This window comes from Myotis lucifugus, unplaced genomic scaffold (genome assembly GCF_000147115.1).
Source record: "Myotis lucifugus unplaced genomic scaffold, Myoluc2.0 scaffold_7, whole genome shotgun sequence".
NCBI lineage: Eukaryota > Metazoa > Chordata > Mammalia > Chiroptera > Vespertilionidae > Myotis > Myotis lucifugus.
Window position 1 is genome coordinate 10,921,415 of NW_005871055.1, and position 16,215 is coordinate 10,937,629.

The 16,215-nt window shown below is 40.7% G+C and overlaps 2 protein-coding genes across 2 annotated transcripts in view; one reads left to right on the top strand and one right to left on the bottom strand.

Moving 5' to 3' along the window:
- Window positions 1-4,414, bottom strand: part of ATP7B (ATPase copper transporting beta) — an 86,030-nt gene extending 81,616 nt beyond the window's left edge. Inside the window, exons 1-2 of the mRNA XM_006083566.3 lie at window positions 4,066-4,414; window positions 3,622-3,727 (exon numbers count right to left, since the gene is read on the bottom strand). Of these exons, the coding sequence (XP_006083628.1) occupies window positions 3,622-3,675 (54 nt within the window). The 5' untranslated portion in view covers window positions 3,676-3,727; window positions 4,066-4,414. The remainder of the gene's footprint in view (window positions 1-3,621; window positions 3,728-4,065) is intronic.
- A 204-nt stretch (window positions 4,415-4,618) lies between these two features.
- Window positions 4,619-16,215, top strand: part of ALG11 (ALG11, alpha-1,2-mannosyltransferase) — a 22,232-nt gene continuing 10,635 nt past the window's right edge. Inside the window, exon 1 of the mRNA XM_006083567.3 lies at window positions 4,619-4,729. Coding sequence (XP_006083629.1) covers window positions 4,686-4,729 — 44 coding nt within the window. The 5' untranslated portion in view covers window positions 4,619-4,685. The remainder of the gene's footprint in view (window positions 4,730-16,215) is intronic.

Genomic DNA, 16,215 nt, shown 5'->3' on the forward strand with positions numbered 1-16,215 from the left:
AACTGTACAGTGTAGACATACCTCTCTCTAGCTGACAGTGTTTCTCAACCTTCCTAATGCTGCGACCCTTTAATACAGTTCCTCATGTTGTGGTGACCCCCAACCATAAAATTATTTTCATTGCTACTTCATAACTGTAATTTTGCTACTGTTATGAATCATAATGTAAATATCTGATATGCAGGATGTATTTTCATTGTTCGTGACCCACAGGTTGAGAACTGCTGCTAGCAGCTATAACTGCCAGCTCCAAGAGCATGGTGCTGACCTCTCTTCATCTTTGCCATCCCCCTGCTGGGCCCAACACCAGGCAAACAGAAGGTGCTCTATAATGTCTGTGGAATGAAGGCTGAATGACCCAGGTCATGGATCATGCCCCTTTCCGGATCACTGCTAAAGAGGCCTCTGAAGAGGAAAAAGTGAGGGGGGAATCATACTATAAATCATTCATTCGAGAACAATTATGGTGCATGTATTACGCACTATAGAGCATATTTTTTAAGTGATGTAAACCTGGTCTCCACTCTTAAGAAACACAGAGTTGCAAAGAAAAGCTATACGTGTTCAGAAAAGTATCAAGTATCAAGTAAGTTTGGAAGAAAATACATATTTGAGAAAGTCAGACGGGCCTAGCAAGGACTCAATCCCAGATCTGTTTCTTACTAGCTATAGGACCCTGGGCAAGTTACTTACTTTCTCTCTGCCTCAGCTTCCCATCAGTAAAGATGACTAACTCTAACTCATATTCTACCACTCCGGCTTCCTTCCCTCTGCTTCCAGCTATTCTGGATTTCTTCCTGTTCATCAGTCAGGTCACTCCTGACTTAGGATCTTAACACCTCTGGTTCCTAGAACACTTCCCCCAAATCTCAATCACACAGGTTTCTACTCAAATGTCACCTCCTCAGAGAAGAATTCCCTTACCATCTACTTAAAATAGTATTGCCCCATCCCATGTCATTCCTAATGCCCCTAACCTGATTTATTTACTTCATAGTACTTATCAGTACAGAAATAACAGTATAGCAGTCTCCCCCTATCCACAGAGGATGCATTCCAAGATCATCAGTGGATGCCTGAAACCTCGGATAGTACTGAACCCGATCCATGTTATGTTTTTCCTATACATACATATGTATGATAAAGTTTAATTTTTAAATTAGGCACATAAGAGATTAACAACAACAATAATAAAATAGAACAATTATAACAATCTTATATAATAAAAGCCAAGGCGGGTGCCAGCAGGGGCCCCCCCAATCATCCCACAGATCAGCCCTGATCGCCAGCCAGGCCTAGGGACCCTACCCTTGCACGAATTTCTCTCTCTAAAAATCAATAAAAATACATTTTAAAAATTCATTTAAAAAATACGAAATACCTTATTATACTGTATTCAACTCTGGTGTGGCTCAGTGGTTGAGCAGTGACCCATGAACCAAGAGGTCACAGTTCGACTGCCTGCGGACTGAAAGGTCCCAGGTTCGATTCCGGTCAAGGGCATGTACCTGGGTTGCGGGCACATCCCCAGTAGGAGATGTGCAGGAGGCAGCTGATCGATGTTTCTCTCTCATCGATGTTTCTAACTCTCTATCTCTCTCCCTTCCTCTCTGTAAAAAATCAATAAAATATATTTAAAAAAAAAAAAAAGTTTAAAAAAAAAGGAAGCACTTTACAGCTCCTCTTTTGCATATCAGAATTGCCAGCATCACTACTTTTACACTTTGAGTTCATTATTAAGTAAAATAAGAGTTACTTGAACACAAGTGCCAATAACCAAGACAGCTACTAACTGACAAATGAGTGAGTAGCAAATACAGCATGGAGAGGTTGGGTAAAGAGATGATTCACATCCCAGTAGAGAGGGAGCAGGATGATTTATGATTTCATCACACTACTCAGGATGGCTTACAATTTAAAACTTATGAATTATTTCTGGAATTTTCCATTTAATGTTTTTGGACCACAGGTAACTGAAACTGTGGAAAGTAAAACTGTGGATAAGGTGGGACGATTATATTTGTTTATTCTCTTTCTTTTCTGTATCTCCTACTAAGATATAAATTCCTGAGGGCAGGGTCTTGGTCTTAGCTGGACCCCAGAGCCTAGAATTCCTGGCACATAGTAGATACTAAAAAAAACATTGGTTGAGTAAATGGTGACAACATGAAAATAATACCTACATCTAAAGGTTTTGTGAAGGTTAAATGAGAAAGAGTGTACAGAGAGGAAAATAAAGTGTTTAACAGCCTAGCACACATTAAGCTCACTTATGTTGGCTATTACTATTATCAAAGGAATCCAGAAGAGGGTGAGGTCAGCATGGGCAGAGGCAGTTACAGAAAGTTTCAAGGAAGAGGCAGGTCTTAAGCTTGATCTGGAAGGATAAAGATTTTTCTGATAAGTACAGAGGTGGGGGCACTGCAGGAGGCTGGAAGGCTGTCCTACTCTGTACGAGCCAGCCCTCCCCCATGTGTTCTCCTCACACCTCCATTAAATGCAAAGTCATCACACTAAGAATCTTCTATTGACCAGACTACCCATCCATCAATCCATTCTTTCATTTCTATGCCTCCAAAACCAAGACGAATTTCACAATAGGACATACAATTACGTTGAATTAATTTCAGGATAGACCAGCAAACCAGGCTTATTTCTATCCTAAAGAAATACTCATGTCAGCATTAAAAAGCATGCACAGGGACTACAGCCTGACTTGTGAGGGGAAAAGAAAAAAGAAGCCAGAATGTCCACTCACAGGGAAACAATAAACACACTATAAGGCATCCATACTGTGTAGAGGTTAAACTGAATACAACTGATACTTATGTACTAATGTGAAATAATCTCCAAAATATATTCTTATATTGGGGGGGGGGGTGTTGGAGAATACACACTATGTGATCTCATTTATGTAAAACAAACAAAAATTTTAAAACCGCACATATAAAACCTAAATATTTCTCTGGACATACATATATATATTAATATATATTTAACCACTGTATGTTCAGCTCTTCAACACTGCCTGAAACTTGGTAGTTTTCAATAAATATTTGCTGAATGAATGAAAACACATGTACATGAATACAAAAGAATTAGAAAATTGATCTGCTTTCCATGCTAAATATTTCTGTACTATCTGCATTTTAAGAGGCGGTGTTAATGCATTACTTTGTATAATTAAAATAATTGAAAATAGTTCTTAAAAATGTTGCAGGGCCTCGATAGACCACAAAGGTGTATATGCACCAACTCTGAATAACTTCTCAAAAAATATATTGTTAATAATATTAAGTTAATATAATGTTAAGCTAATATTATATTAACGTAATCGTCTTGAGTAATTAGAGCTCTTAAGCAGCAACTCAACGCTCACTTTACCTCTCCAGCATAAGGCGAATAGAAAAGTGCTGGGTTTTAAATTGTTCCTAAAAATCAACTACTGCAATGGCATGCCCTTTCTAAAGAGCGCTCTTCTTGCGAACCCAGGCTCCTCTGGGGGAGGGCCCCTCGCGCCCCGCCTTCTCCGGAGCAGAGTGAGGAGGGCAGGTGAGCAGGTGGACGTGGAACGTCCACGGGGTAGGCGCGCCCACACAGCGCAGGGGGAGGCAAACTTACTTTCCTACCGGCCCCTTCTCTAGCTGTAATCTGCCTCTCCTGTTCAGGCATCATCTCCCGGAGAAGCCTATTTCTTCTGCGATCCGGTCCAGAGCCCGAAGGTCACCTAGTTAGTGAAAAAGAAGCGCGGTATTAAAACCCAGGGGGAAGGGGAGCCTGGTGTGGACGGCATCTCTGCGGTTCGGCTCTAACAAGAGGCGGGGTCTGGGAACCGACCCCAGCATTTCGGATGAGGGGATCCGCTGCCCTCACCCCACCCACTATTTCAAAGTTGCGTGTCACCGCACCCCCGGCCCTTGGGGGCGCGGGCATGAGAGCGAGAGAGGAGGGTGGGTCTCGGACCCTCACCCTCGAACCCGGAGGCCGGCCTGCCGACGCCTCAGGGTCATCGGTCGAGCCGGGACCCCTAGAGGGGCCCATCCCTGCCTCCCCGGTCTCCGCTACCTCGGGCTGGTGCGCTCAGGTTCAGTCTTCAGTTCCAACGCGTGCAGGGGAGGGAAGGAGTGAGGGCGAGCCGCCAGACCCGGGCCGGAGGTGTAGACCCCGGGGGTCGCCCACCGCGGCGGCGGCGGTGAGGTGTTGCAGGCGCCCGCGTGAGGTCCGCTCTCCAGCTCTGCGCCTGAACCTGACTCCGGGACACCGCGGTCCCCAGACGCCGCAGCAGCCTCGGGAGTGAACTCCGCACCTAGAAAATCGATCCGAGACACGCCAGCGCGTCCCGTTGATCTCCAACGGGTGACGGGCTCCGCGATGGGGGCCGGGGTGCCCGAGCCCGGGCTCCCAGTGAGGGAGGGGGCCCTGGGCGGGAGAACCGACTGTCCATCACAGGCCACGCCCTCCCAGCCCACCTCCCACGACAGCTCCGCCCATGAGCGCGGGACCCGTGTTCCACTCGCTGAAAACTTGACTCCGCCCCGGAGATGCTATTGGCTGCAAGGCCGTGGGAAGCCACTACCATCAACCAATTGGAACGCACATCCAGCCCCGTGGAGGCGGAGGAACACCTCAGTAGCCAATAGAGAAAAAATAGCGAAGCGCTTCCTGAGTTCCGGGGTCGACTGAAGATGGCGGCCACCGAAAGGGGTTGGTGGTTGTGCGAGTTACTGAGGTGAGGAGTCGGTGGTGCGGGCCCACAGGTTTCTTGTCGCGATAGTATTGTCCGCCCTTGCGACTGAAGTTTGCAGGGAAGGGCTTCCTTTGTCACGAATCTGCGGTATTTTCTTAAGTCCAGTGAGCGGCTCTTTCACTTTGGTGTCTTCTCCATATAGACTGAAGCCGACTGGGTTAAAAAATATTCATGCTAGTGTTTCAGTTTATCTCCTGCCCCACTGCTTACTGAGGGGTCGATACCCTCCCTGTTTCAGCTTTTTATGTCTCTTGTTTGCATCCAATTTATCTGTCAAATCATGCATATGTGTTCCTCATTTTCCTTTATGACGGAGCCACGAATCATTTCCAATCTGGCATGTCTGCCTTTTTGGTAAAGAAGAAATTGGATCTTATTTCTCACGCCTTAGTTCCTCCTCTTTCACTCACCAAAACTGTCGTTGTTAATATGTCATTTAAATACAAAGTTTATGTTCAATCTCTTGCTCCTTTATTTTTAAATATATTTTTATTGACTTCAGAGAGGAGGGGAGAGGGAGAGAGATGGAAACATCAATGATGAGAGAGAATCATGGATCGCGGCCGCCTGCGCGCTCCCCGCCGGTGTTGCGCCTGCAGCCCAGGCTGTGCCCTTGGCGGGAATCCAACCCGGGACCCTTCAGAGCCAGGCCAACCCTCTGTCCACTGAGCAACCGGCTAGGGCCAATCCCTTGCTTCTTGGCCATCCATTGATTTTTATTTCTGATTAATGTAAGAATGGTTATATAAAATATTACGGCATGTATCTTTATTACATAATAAACTGTTTCTTATAGAACATTTAGGAAATAGATGAGCAAAAATGAAAATTCGCCAAGAATGCTACCATCCAAAATAAAGACTATAAACATTTGGGTGAAAAAACTAGACTTTTCCCCCCACGTTTGTTGTTGATACAGTACTGTATTTTACTTGTCTTGCCCTACACTAAAAAACGGAAAGACCTAGTCTATTTTACCCAACCAGGTCTTTTAACACCTACATACAGGGTGTGGCAAAAGTAGGTTTACAGTTGTTCATATGGAAAATAATAAAATAAATAATAATTCAAGAATAAATTCTGTGTTTTGTCCCTTCCCCCTCCCCACCCTTTTAGTTCAGGTTGAAAATTTATAATTAGCAAAATAGCATCCTGATTAGCAGTACTAACGTATTCGCTCCAAAATTCAGGTATTCATTGTTCATTTTTGTCCCTCTATTTCAAATTCTATAATGATTTTTAAAAACATTTTGAGTGCAAAAGCCTATTTTGGATCCTTCTTATTCTTCCCTGTCACTTGAAATACCCCTAATTTGCTGCTTTGCATATTCTTCCCTGTCATTTGAAATGCCCCTAATTCAGTACTTTGCACATAGTAATGGCTAAATAAATGTTTGCTGAATAACTTTTTTTTTTTGGTATAGCATCACAGAAAAATATCCTCAGCTATCTGAAAAGACTATTAAAATATGCTCCCTTTTCCTAGTATGTATCTGAATGAGTTTGCATTTACTTCATATACTTCAAATAAAACAACATATCACTACAGGTTGAATGCAGAAGCAGGTACAAGAAGCCACTATCTTCTGTTAAGCCAGACTTCAATGAGATTTGCAAACTAAAACAGTGACACCCTTACTAAGTTTCCTTTTTTTTGGTTTGGAAAATACAGGGTTATTTAAAATAAAAATGTTATAGGCCCTGACTATCCTCCCCATATGCCAAGTGTGCCGGTTCAATCCTGTGTCAGGGCACATACAAGAATCAACAAATGGCCCTAGCTGGTTTGCTCAGGGAATAGAGCATCAGCCTGCAGACTGAAGGGTCCTGGGTTTGATTCCAACCTTCATTGCAGGCTTGATCCCTGGGGCGTGTGTGGGAGGCAACCAATCCATGATGTTTCTCTTCTGTCTCTCCCCCTCCCTTCCACTCTCTCTAAAAATCAATGGGAAAATATCCTTGGGTGATGATTTACAAAAAAAAAATCAACAAATGAATGCATAAATAAATGGAACAACAAAATTGATATTTTTCTCTCTGTTTCCCTTCCTCTCTCTAAAATCATTAAATAAAATTTTTTTAACAATAAATAAAATAAAAACTGAATATCAATAAGATATTTACTTTCCAAAGAATTTGTGTTTATTTAAGTTTTAGTATTTTATTGTTTTTGTGACCTATAAGGCCCTCAAATCCATCATAAAGGATAGGCATGGTATTACAAATACTAAGTTAGGTACCAAGCGTAAGAGAAAAATATAACTTGAGAAATTATTTCACCATAATTTAAGAGACATTGAGGAGGTAATCAAATTTTGCATTCATATATATTTATTGTATGCCTTCTCTGTACCAGGTATTATGGGATATGGTGGTGAACAAGCCTAGGTCCTTGTGTTTTCAGAGCTTCAGTTGATGTGGCAATAATAGAGAACCTTTTAGCAGTAAGTGTGGGAGTGAGTTCACTAAAGTGCACAAGGTAGAACATTAGTGGCTTTTTTGGCAACTCATTCAGAAGCAAATAAGGGAAGGCGGTGATTTTAGGGTCATGTACGCAGATCAAATAGAGAAATTAAAATTCTATTCCTCTTACCCCAGAAATTGTTCTACTTGATGTGAAGTGAGAGAAATTTATTGGGGTGGCATTGCTCAACATGAACATACAGGTTTCAGGTGTGAGTTTCTATGTTATAAGATCTGTATATTGCATTGTGTGCCCACCACCCACAGTCAAATCTCCTGTGACCATATATTAGGACCCCCTTCTTCCCCTCCTCTTCTCTCTGGCAACCACTACTCTGCTGTTTGTGTTCACGAGTTTCAGTTTTATATCCCACATGTGAGTGAAATCATATGGTTCTTAGTTTTTTCTGACTTATTTCACTTAGCATAATGTTCTCAAGATTCATCCATGCTGCAAATGGTGCTATTTCATCCTTTCTTATGGCAGGACACTTTGGTTGTTTCCATGAATTAGCCACTTTGAATAATGCTGCAATGAACATAGGGGTGCGTATACATGTTTTCGAGTTTTTCAGATATATATCCAGGAAAGGGATTGCTCTGTTCTTAATTTTTTTGGAATCACCAGACTGCTTTTCATAGTGGTTGTACCAGTCTATATTCCCACCAGTGGGAAATGAGGGTTCCCTTTTTTCCACAACCTCTCCAACACTTGTTATTGCTTGTCTTGTTGATAATGGCCACTCTAACAGGTATGAGGTGATATCTCATTGTAGTTTTGATTTGCATTTTCCTAATTGCCAGTGAGGTTGAACATCTTTTCATATATCTACTGGCTATTCATATGTCTTCTTAGGAGAGGTGTATTTTCAAATCCTCTGCCCACTTTTGATTGGGGAGTTTGTTTATTTGGTGTTGAGTTTTATGAGTTCTTTATATATTTTGGAAATTAAACCTTTGTTGGAGCTACTGTTTGCAAATATCATCTCCCATCTGGTTGGCGCCTCTAGTTTTGTTGTCAGTTTCCTTTGCTGTGCAGAAGCTTTTTAATTTGATATAGTCCCATTCATTTATTTTTGCCTTTACTTTCCTTACCTGTGGGGTCAACTTCATAAGATTTTTTTTCTACTACCAAGGTCCATAAGTTTAGTACCTATGTTTTCTTCTGTGTAACTATTGTTTCAGGTCATATATTTAGGTCTTTGATCCATTTTGAATTACTTTTTATACATAGGGACAAACTGTAATCCAGTTTCATTCATTTGCATATGACTTTCCAGTTTTCCCAGCACCATTTTTTAAAAGACTATCTTTACTCCACTGTGTATTTTTGGCTCCTTTGTCGAAAATTATCTATCCATATAAATGTGGTTTTATAGCTGGGTTCTCTATTCTGTTCCATTGATCTATGTGTCTGTTTCTCTGCCAGTACCATACTGTTTTGATTTCGTAGCTCTGAAGTATAATTTGAAGTCAGGTAGCGTGATACCTCCAGCTTCATTCTTTTTTCTCAGGATTGCCTTGGTGATTCGGGGTCTTTTGTGGTTCTATACAAATCTGATGATTTCTCATTCTATTTCTTTAAAAAATGCCATTGGGATTTTGATAGGAATTGCATTAAATCTGTATATTGCTTTGGGTAATATGTTGATTTTTCCAATCCATGAACATGAGATATTTTCCATATTGTTGTGTCTTTTTAGTCTCTTTTAATAATGCTTTGTAATTTTCAATATATAGGTCTTTCATGTTCTTTGTTACATTTATTTCTAAGTATTTTGTTCTTTGATAGCAATTGCAGAAGGAATTTTTTTTTCCGTTTCTTTTTCTGAAGTTTTGTTGTTAGTATACAGGAAGGCAATGGATTTTTGCACATTGATATTGTATTCAGCAACTTGACTGTGTTTGTTTATTGTTTCTAATAGTTTTTGGTGGAGTCTTAGGGTTTTCTAAAGAATCATGTCATCCGCAAAAAGTGACAGTTTGACTTCTTCCTTTTCCATTTGGGTACCTTTTACTTATTTCTCTTGCCTTATTGCTCTGCCTTGGAATAAGAATGGTGAGAGTGGACATCCTTGTCTTATTCCTGATCTTAGAGGAAAAGCTTCCAGTTTTTTACCATTGAGTATGATATTAGCTGAGGGTTTATCAAAGATGGCCTTTATTATTACTTTCCTTCTATTCCTATTTTATTGAGTGTTTTCATAATAAATGGATATTGTATCTTAAATGCTTTTTCTGCATCTATTGATAAAATGATAAGACTTTTATTCTTTCTTTTGTTAATGTGGTGTATTACATTGATTGATTTGTGTATGTTAAACCATCCTTGTACCCCTGGAATGAACCCCACTTGATCGTGATGTATTATTTTTTTTGATGTACTGTTGTATTCCATTTGCTAGTATTTTGTTTAGTATTTTTGTATCTGTATTCATCAGAGATATTGGTCTGTAATTTTCTTTTTTTGTGTTATCTTTGCCAGGTTTTGGTATCAGGATTATATTGGCCTCATAGAATATTTTAGGAAGTATTGCCTCTTCAGTTTTTTGGAAGAGTTTGAGAAGGATAGGTTTTTAATCTTCTTTGAACATTTGGTAGAATTCACTGGTGATGCCATCTGGTCCTGGACTTTTGTTTTGGGGGAGGTTTCTGATGTTTGTTTCAATTTCCTCACTGCTGATCATTCTATTTAGATTGTCTAATTCTTCATGATTTATTCTAGGAAGGTTATATATTTCTAGGAACTTATTCATTTCTTCTAAGTTATTGAATTTGGTGCCAAAAATATCTTTTGTAATATTCTAGTATGATCCTTTATATATCTGTAATGCCTGTGGTGACTTCTTTTTCATCTCTGATTTTATTTATATGGGTTTTTTCCTTAGTGAGTCTAGATAGGGGTTTGTCAATTTTATTAATATTTTCAAAGAACCAGCTCTTTGTTTTATTAATTTTTTTGTATAGTCTTTTTGTTCTCTATTCCATTCAATTCTTTTTATTATTTCCTTTCTTCTGCTAACTTTGGGTTGCTTTTGTTCTTTTTTTTTTCTAGTTCTTTTAAGATGTAATGCTAGATTATTTACTTGGGATTTTTCTTGTTTCTTGAGATAGGCCTGTAATGATTAAACTTTCCTCTTATTACTGCTTTTGCTGCATCCCAGACATTTTGATGTATTGTATTGTCATTCTCATTTGTCTCTATATATCTTTTGATCTCATCTTTTATTTCTCCTTTGACCCAGTCATTTTTTAGTAGTATGTTGTTTAATCTCCATGTATTTGTGGGTTTCTTTACATCCTTTTAGCTGTTGATTTCTAATTTCAAGGTATTATGGTTGGAGAATATGCTAGGTATAATTTCAATCTTCTTGAATTTGTTGATGCTACTTTCTGGGACCCAACATATGATCTGTTTTTGAGAATGTTCCCTGTGCAGTGGAGAAGAATGTATAATCTGATTTCTGGGATGAAAGGTTTTGTAAATGTCAATTATGTATAGTTTCATTTAAGGCCAGTATTTCTTTTTAAAAAATATATGTTTATTGATTTCAGAGAGGAAGGGAGAGGGAGAGATAGAAACATCAGTGATGAGGGAGAATCATTGATCGGCTGCCTCCTGCATGCCCACACTGAGTATTGAGCCCACAACCCAGGCATGTGCCCTGACCAGGAATCGAACTGTGACCTCCTGGTTCATAGGTTGACACTCAACTACTGAGCCACACCAGCTAGGCAAAACTGATATTTCTTTATTGATTTTCTGTTTGGTTGATCTGTCTAGAGATGTCAGTGGAAGTATTAAAGTCTCCAATTATGATTGTGTTTTGATCTGTTTCTCCCTTTAGTTCTTTGAGTAGTTATTTTATATATGTCAGTGCTCCCTGGTTGAGTGCATATATATATTAAGAAGTGCTATGTTTTCGTGATGTATCATTATGAAGTGTCCATCTTTGTCTCTTGTTATCTGTTATCTTGAAATCTATTTTGACAGACATAATTGTGGCTATACCTGATTTTCTGTGGATGTTATTTGCTTGGAGAATCATTTTCCACTCTTTTACTTTGAATCTACCTTTGTCTTTGCAGCTTAGATATGTCTCTTTTAGGAAGCATATGGTTGGGTTTTGTTTTTTTATTCACTCTGCTACTCTGTGCCTCTTTATGGGTAAATTCAGACCATTTATCTTTAGGGTGATTATTGATATATGAGGACTTCCTATAACCATTTTATCTTTTGTTTTCTGGTATCTCTGTGCCTACTTTGGTTCTATTCCTTTGTGTTTTTGTCTGTTGGCTTGTTAGGCAGTATTCCATACTTCTTTCCTCTTTTCTTAAGCTATGTGTTCTGGCATGGGTGGTTACCATTAGGTTTATAAAAAATAAAGTTGCATATATACCATAGTGTTTTTTTTCTTTTGAGTGCATCTGATCTTCATCCTCCTTTGCCAGTTTAGATCTTTACCCCCTCCTCCTTTATGTTTTTGTTGTCGCAAATTATCCCTGTGTATGCTGTAAGTTTTTTTGATAATCTTACTCATAGTGTTGTGTCCTTATGTCCTTTGTTTCAGGTAGAATAACTCCCTTGAGTATTTACTGCATTGGAGGTTTTCTAGTGATAAAATACCTCAAGTTCTGTATGTCTGGGAAAGTCCTATTTCTCCTTTCAATTTAAAGGGTAATTTTGCTGGATGTGTCATTTGTGGCTGGTAATTTCTCACTTTCAGACGTTTGAATATTTGGTTCCACTCTCTTCTGGCTTGTAGAATTTCTGCTGAGAAACCAGATGAAATTCTGATGGGTTTTCCTTTGTAGATCATTTCCTTCTTTTCCCTGGCTGCTTTGAGAATTTTTTCCTTATCGTCAATTTTTGACAGTTTTAGACCAAGTGCCTTGGAAACAGCTTCTTTGAATTGAGGTAACTAGGTGTTCTGTTTGCTTCTTGGATTTAAGGATCTAGTTCTTTCCATAGGTTTGTTGGAAAGTTCTCATCCAGTATTAGTTAGAATAGAATCTCTGTTCCCTGCTCCCTCTCTTTCTCCTCCACAATGCCTATCCTATATAAAAAAAGGCTAATATGCATATTGTCCCCTCTACCAGGAGTTCACCTGGGAGTTCAACCAGGGGGCAGGGCTGGCCAGCCAACTGCCCGTGGTCCCTTCCCCCAGCCAGCCCCACCCCCAGTTGGCCCCCACTCACCCTGATCTGGGGGCAGGGCTGGCCAGACCCCACCCATGCACGAATTTGTGCAGCAGGCCTCTAGTAATTATAATATTGCTTGTTCTGATGGAGTCAGTTCTTGTAGAGCTCTTTCATTTTTCTTTATGCTCAGGTCTCTCACTTCTTCCCTCTGCTATTTTTAGATTCCTATCTTTGATATCACAAATTCTTTCCTCCATCTGGTTGGTTCTGTTTTCTGTGCTCAGTCATTCACTCTTTTTTATTATTTTTTTCTTACCTTAAATCTTTATTGTTGCATGTATTACAGATGTTCCCTCCCCCCCTCCAATGCCCCAGGCCTTCACTGTCTGTGTCCATAGATAAGATCAACCAAAAGACTTGTATGCATGCATATAAGCATAACCAATGGACAGAGACAGCAGGGGGGTGAGGGCATGTACAGGAGTGGGGTGGGGGGGGGCATTTGGGGTTATGGATACATATGTAATACTTTAATCAATAAAATAAAAAAAAAGATCTTTGGGTAATTTCTTCCCACCTGCCCTGCCCCCTTCCCTCTGAGATTCGTCAGTCTGTTCCATGTTTCCATGCCTCTGATTCTATTTTATTCACCAGTTTATTTTGTTCATTAGATTTCTTATTCGTTTATTTTTATTTTAGATTCAATTATTGATAGAAATGTATTTATTGCCATTTTATTGTTCGTATTTTTTTATCTTTTTTTTTCTCTTCTTCCTCTTCTTAAAGAATACTGTTCAAGACCGGTCGGCATGGCTCAGTGGATAAGCATCAACCTATAAATCAGGATGTCACAGTTCAATTCCCGGTTAGGGCACATGCCTGGTTTGGGGCTCAATCCCCACTGTGGGCATGCAGGAGGCAGGCGATCAATGATTCTCATCATTGATGTTTCTATCTCTCTATCCCTCTCCCTTCTTCTCTGAAATCAATTAAAATATATTAAAAAAAAAGAAGAAGAAGACAAAGAAACCATAGCTGGTTTGGCTCAGTGGATAGAGCATCAGCCTGCTGACTGAAGGGTCCCAGGTTCGATTACGGTCAAGGGCACTTACCTTGGTTGCAGGCTCCTCCCCGGCCTGGGCCCTGCTCAGGGCTCGTGTAGGAGGCAACCAGTTGTTGTGTGTTCCTCTCACATTGATGTTTCTCTCTGTCTTTCCCTCTCTCTTCCACTGTCCCTTAAAATCAATGGAAAAATATGCAAGGGTGAGGATTAAAAAAAAACAAATAAATAAAAAGTAAAAAAAAAAGAGTATCCGTCAACATTTCATGTAATACTGGCTTGGTAGTGATGAACTCCTTTAGCTTTTTCTTGTCTGTGAAGCTCTTTATCTTACCCTCAATTCTAAATGAGAGCTTTGCTGAGTAGAGTAATCTTGGTTGTAGGTACTTGCTATTCATCACTTTGAATATTTCCTGCCACTCCCTTCTGGCCTGCAAAGTTTCTCTTGAGAAATCAGCTTACAGTCGTATGGGTCATTCCTTTTAAGTAACTAACTGCTTTTCTCTTGCTGCTTTTAAGATTCTCTCTCTGTCTTTAACCCTTGGCATTTTAATTATGATGTGTCTTGATGTGGGCCTCTTTGGGTTCCCCTTGTTTGGGACTCTGCACTTCCTGGACTTTAAGTCTATTTCATTCACCAGATGGGAGGTTTTCTGCTATATTTCTTCAACTAGGTTTTCAATATCTTGCTCTGATAATGCGAATGTTGGTACGCTTCAAGTCGTCCCAGAGACTCCTTACACTATCTTCATATTTTTGGATTCTTTTTTCTTTTTGCTCGTCAGATTGGGTGTTTTTTGCTTCCTCATATTCCAAATAGTTGATTTGATTCTCGGAATCCTCTACTGTTGAATTCCTATAAATTATTCTTTATTTCAGTTAGTGTATGCTTAATTTCTGACTGGTCCTTTTTCATGTCTTTGACATTCTCACTAAGATCCTTGGAAGTCTCACTAAGTGCCTTGAAGCTCTTGTAAAGATCCTTGATCAACCTTATAACCATTGTTTTTAACTCTGTATCCAGTAGTTTGCTTGCTTCCATTTTATTCATTTGTGACTTGTTTCTTTGTCTGCTTCCCTGTGTTTTGGCTGCTTCCCTGTGTTTGTTTCTATGTATTAGGTAGAGCTGCTATGTCTTCTGGAATTGGTCTTGTTCAGTAGGTGTCCTGTAGGGCCCAGTGGCTCAGCTTCCCCAGTCACCTATGCTGGGCACTCTAGGTGTGCCCCTGGGTGGGCTGGGGCATAGTCTTGTAGTTAAGCCTCTATTGCTGTTGGTATCACTGGGAGGAGTAGACCTCTAGGCCAGTTGGTTGTGCGGACCAGCTGTGACTATAGTGGGAGAGCTGCTGTACAGGAGACATCCCTATGGAGTAGGACTTGCTTCAGTGGACTTTGGTGCTCACTGAGTCTGCCTCTTGAGTGTGTCACTTGTGAATGTATAGAGTTGTAATCTGGTATGGTCTGAAGCTGTCCACCAGGTGCACTGGCTCTGGGGCCTCCAGGGAGGTGCAAAATCAGCCACTGCTGGGGCCACCTGGCAGTAGCTACAGAGGGATCTGTATATGGCTGCTATTTGTATTGGGCTTGGTGGTACCCAGGCATGGCCCAGCTGTGAAGCAAAGCAGGCTGGTGCTAGTGCTGGTGGGTCTTGGGCCTTTTATTGATAGGTTTGAGGCACACTGACACCAGCTGCAACTCTTTGGAGAGATTTTAGCAAAGTGTGATGCATGAGCCAGGACAAGCCATTCATATGGAAAAGCTACTGCAAACAGCTTGGGTGAGGTTGCAAATTGGATGGGGCGGGATCTCAGGGGATCATCAGGGTTGGAGCAAACAGTGTGAAGCAGACTAACGGATACTCAGATATGGCTGCCAGTCAGCCCTGCGATGGGGGAGTTCCCAGCACAGGAACAATGACTTCAACAGCACCCTTGCCTGGAAGCCTTCCCCGAGTTCCTGCCCTGATGCAGGACAATCCAGTACCTCCCAATATGTGTCTGGGTCCCCCAAAGCCATCCGGTGCTGGAGCTCAGAGGGATAAATCTGAGTAAGCTTGTGCATTGGCCCTTTAAAAAGAACACCTGGATCTCCAGCAGCCTCCGTGTCACTCAGCCACAGTCCCTGCTGTTTTTTATTGGCCATATAGTTTCAGGAACTTCGCTTCCCAGTTCTGGAACCCTGGGCTGGGAATTTGATGTGGGCCTCGGACCCCTTGCTCCTCATAGGCAACCTCCGCAGAGACAGTCTCTGTCCCGATTAAAAAAATGGCACATGTGGGTGTTGGACCAGCCTGTTCTGTACCTCTGCCCCTCCTACTATCTCAGTGTGCTTCTTTTCGTTACTTCTCTAGTTTAGGACTTCCATTCAGCCAGCTTTCAGGTGGTTCTCAATGATGGTGGTTCTGTATTTTAGTTGTAATTTTGATGTGGTTGTGGGAGACAGCAAGTAGCTGCCATCATGGTTTTCTGCCATCATGGTTTTCAGCATGATTTTAATCTCCCTTATTGCATTGAAATCTTTCCAGGATTTCTGATTGGTTCTTTTTTAAAGTTTCAATCTCCTTGGCAAAGTACTCATTTTGTCCATTGATTTGTTTTCTGAGTGCATTGAATTGCCTATCTGTATTTTCTCACATCTCATTGAGTATTTTCAGAACTGCAATCTTGAGATCTCTGTCATTTATATCACACATTTCCAAGTGTTCCAACTTGCTTTCTGGGGATTTTTCATGTCCTTTCTGGTCATCCTCATTATTATGGTTATTCATGGTATTTGCTGTTCTCCTTTGCTCTTCGTCGATATA